Below are 1,945 nucleotides of genomic sequence, written 5' to 3' on the forward strand. Positions count from 1 at the left end.
GAATGTAACAGTGTGAAACAGGCAAAGTTCAGAGATACTCCTGATCGACTAAAATAGGATCCATTTCCTCCTTCTCTCTAGCTGTGGATTTTTAAATCTGGGTCTGGCTTCTGCTCTTATTTCTGTAAATATTTATCAGCTAACAATTACATACTGGCTCCAATGGCAGCAAATTTGGCTGAAGAAATAAATAAGAATGTTTTCTTTCCCCAAATATGCTAAATAATGCAAGTCCCATGAATTTTTTTGTAACTGGAGTTTTCTTCATCCAATTATCAGACTGAGGTCTTTCAATTTTGACACTCATTTGACATATATAAAAATCATGTTACTTCACTATGCTCTGTTTCTCTCTCTTTTTTTTCCTTTTTAAAAACACATTCCCATTTGTTTGTCTGTTTCCAGTAAGTTTCTCTAGTAAGTATTTGCCTCTCCTATCACACATGCTAGGCTCTGCTGAAAGTTAATAGAACTGCTTAGTAAAGTCTCCTGAATCCTGGCACAAGAACCTTTTACAACGAAGAGAATTCCTTTCACTCAGAAATATTTTAAGAAATAAATTTATGAAAAGTTGCCTGATACAATTTAGAATTCATTATTTGATCAAGACACTAAACCCAGACCGGCATTTTGCAAGCCTTTTATTTTTATATTTGCTAAGGGCTCTTTACACAAGTTCACTTAAATTGACCTTTTATGCTTTAAATAAACGTAGTTTTTATAAAACTGAGGCAAAAGAGCAAATAGAAGTTGTACTAACCTTAGTATATTGAAACTTCAAATTGGTGAGTGGGACAGGTACATCTGGCATGGCTGAGGACGACATTTCTGGTTCAGCTCCTGGAACACAGGTGACAGGCTCAGCGATTTGGTTCTGATAGAGCACTTGGCTTTATTTGTTCCTTTTTATCTGCACGGGCTAAGGTTTATTTGCATACTGGGATATGATTGGATGAACAAACTGGGAGCAAAAAGAAAACGACACTACTTATTTGTAACACCTAGGGCAGGAAGCCCTTGACTTTAAACTTAAATCCTTAAGAAACCAGTGCTACAGCATTGAAGCTGCATCTGGAGAGAGGGCACTATTTGCAGACGAATTAATTTACAAAGCTGAAACCTGTGATAAGGGTACGAAGCACAGCTGCTCTGGCCACTAAGGCCAGTTATTATTTTTTTGGCTTTTCATGCTTTTTATGCTGCTGTGAAACTTTCTGTTCTCTGACAGACTTGGAATCAGAGAATTCGAGGATTGAAAAATAATCTCAAAGGGCACTTGTTCTCAGCAGAGGCTGGTGTGTCGAGGACCCTGGCCAGGTATCTTTAGGACAGTGCAGTCAGAGAATCAGTCCATGTCCCAGAAAAGCAGGGTGCTGTTTGTGGAAGGAAGGCCCTCTATAGAGACCCTACCCCAAGTCAGCTTATAAAAAATCATACCAATCAAATGTATTTTAAGTGCTTGGTAAGTAGAACTACTAGGATTTCAGGAGCTCTAAATTATCTTTATTTAAATTACCTTTATCTAAATTATCTTTTATATGTGGGAACAGAAAAGTTAGCAGGATTTTTTTAGAGAACTCGGACTGTGCTGTCACACAGTCACCACAATAGCAATATGGCAATATCGTCTGCTAAAACTCATTTAAAATGAAAGTAACCTCTGGTTTTGGAAGTTGGCTGGTATTTATCAATCACTGATGCAGGCAATTGTACCAAGAGTGAATTTAAACAGGACTCCCAAGTAATACAAGTTCTTAAAATGAAATTAATGTTTCAAGTTGGGAACATTCAAAAAGAACAATTTTTAACTGTACTACTCCCATTTTAAGTACAATAGTTTATTTTATTGAAACTCTAGCAAAAGCTAGAGTCAGAACAAGATGGTAAACTTTGGATACTCTTAACTGGTTACTAAGAATTAAGAACAACAATTATTTTTTCCAGT

At 36.5% G+C, this 1,945-nt stretch overlaps 1 protein-coding gene across 1 annotated transcript in view; it reads right to left on the reverse strand.

Moving 5' to 3' along the window:
- Positions 1–1,140, reverse strand: part of ALDH1A1 (aldehyde dehydrogenase 1 family member A1) — a 55,271-nt gene extending 54,131 nt beyond the window's left edge. Inside the window, exon 1 of the mRNA XM_007454501.1 lies at positions 761–1,140. Within this exon, the coding sequence (XP_007454563.1) occupies positions 761–826 (66 nt within the window). The 5' untranslated portion in view covers positions 827–1,140. The remainder of the gene's footprint in view (positions 1–760) is intronic.
- Between the last annotated feature and the right edge of the window lie 805 nt (positions 1,141–1,945).

This window comes from Lipotes vexillifer, unplaced genomic scaffold (genome assembly GCF_000442215.2).
Source record: "Lipotes vexillifer unplaced genomic scaffold, Lipotes_vexillifer_v1.1 scaffold108, whole genome shotgun sequence".
In the NCBI taxonomy this organism is placed as follows: domain Eukaryota; kingdom Metazoa; phylum Chordata; class Mammalia; order Artiodactyla; family Lipotidae; genus Lipotes; species Lipotes vexillifer.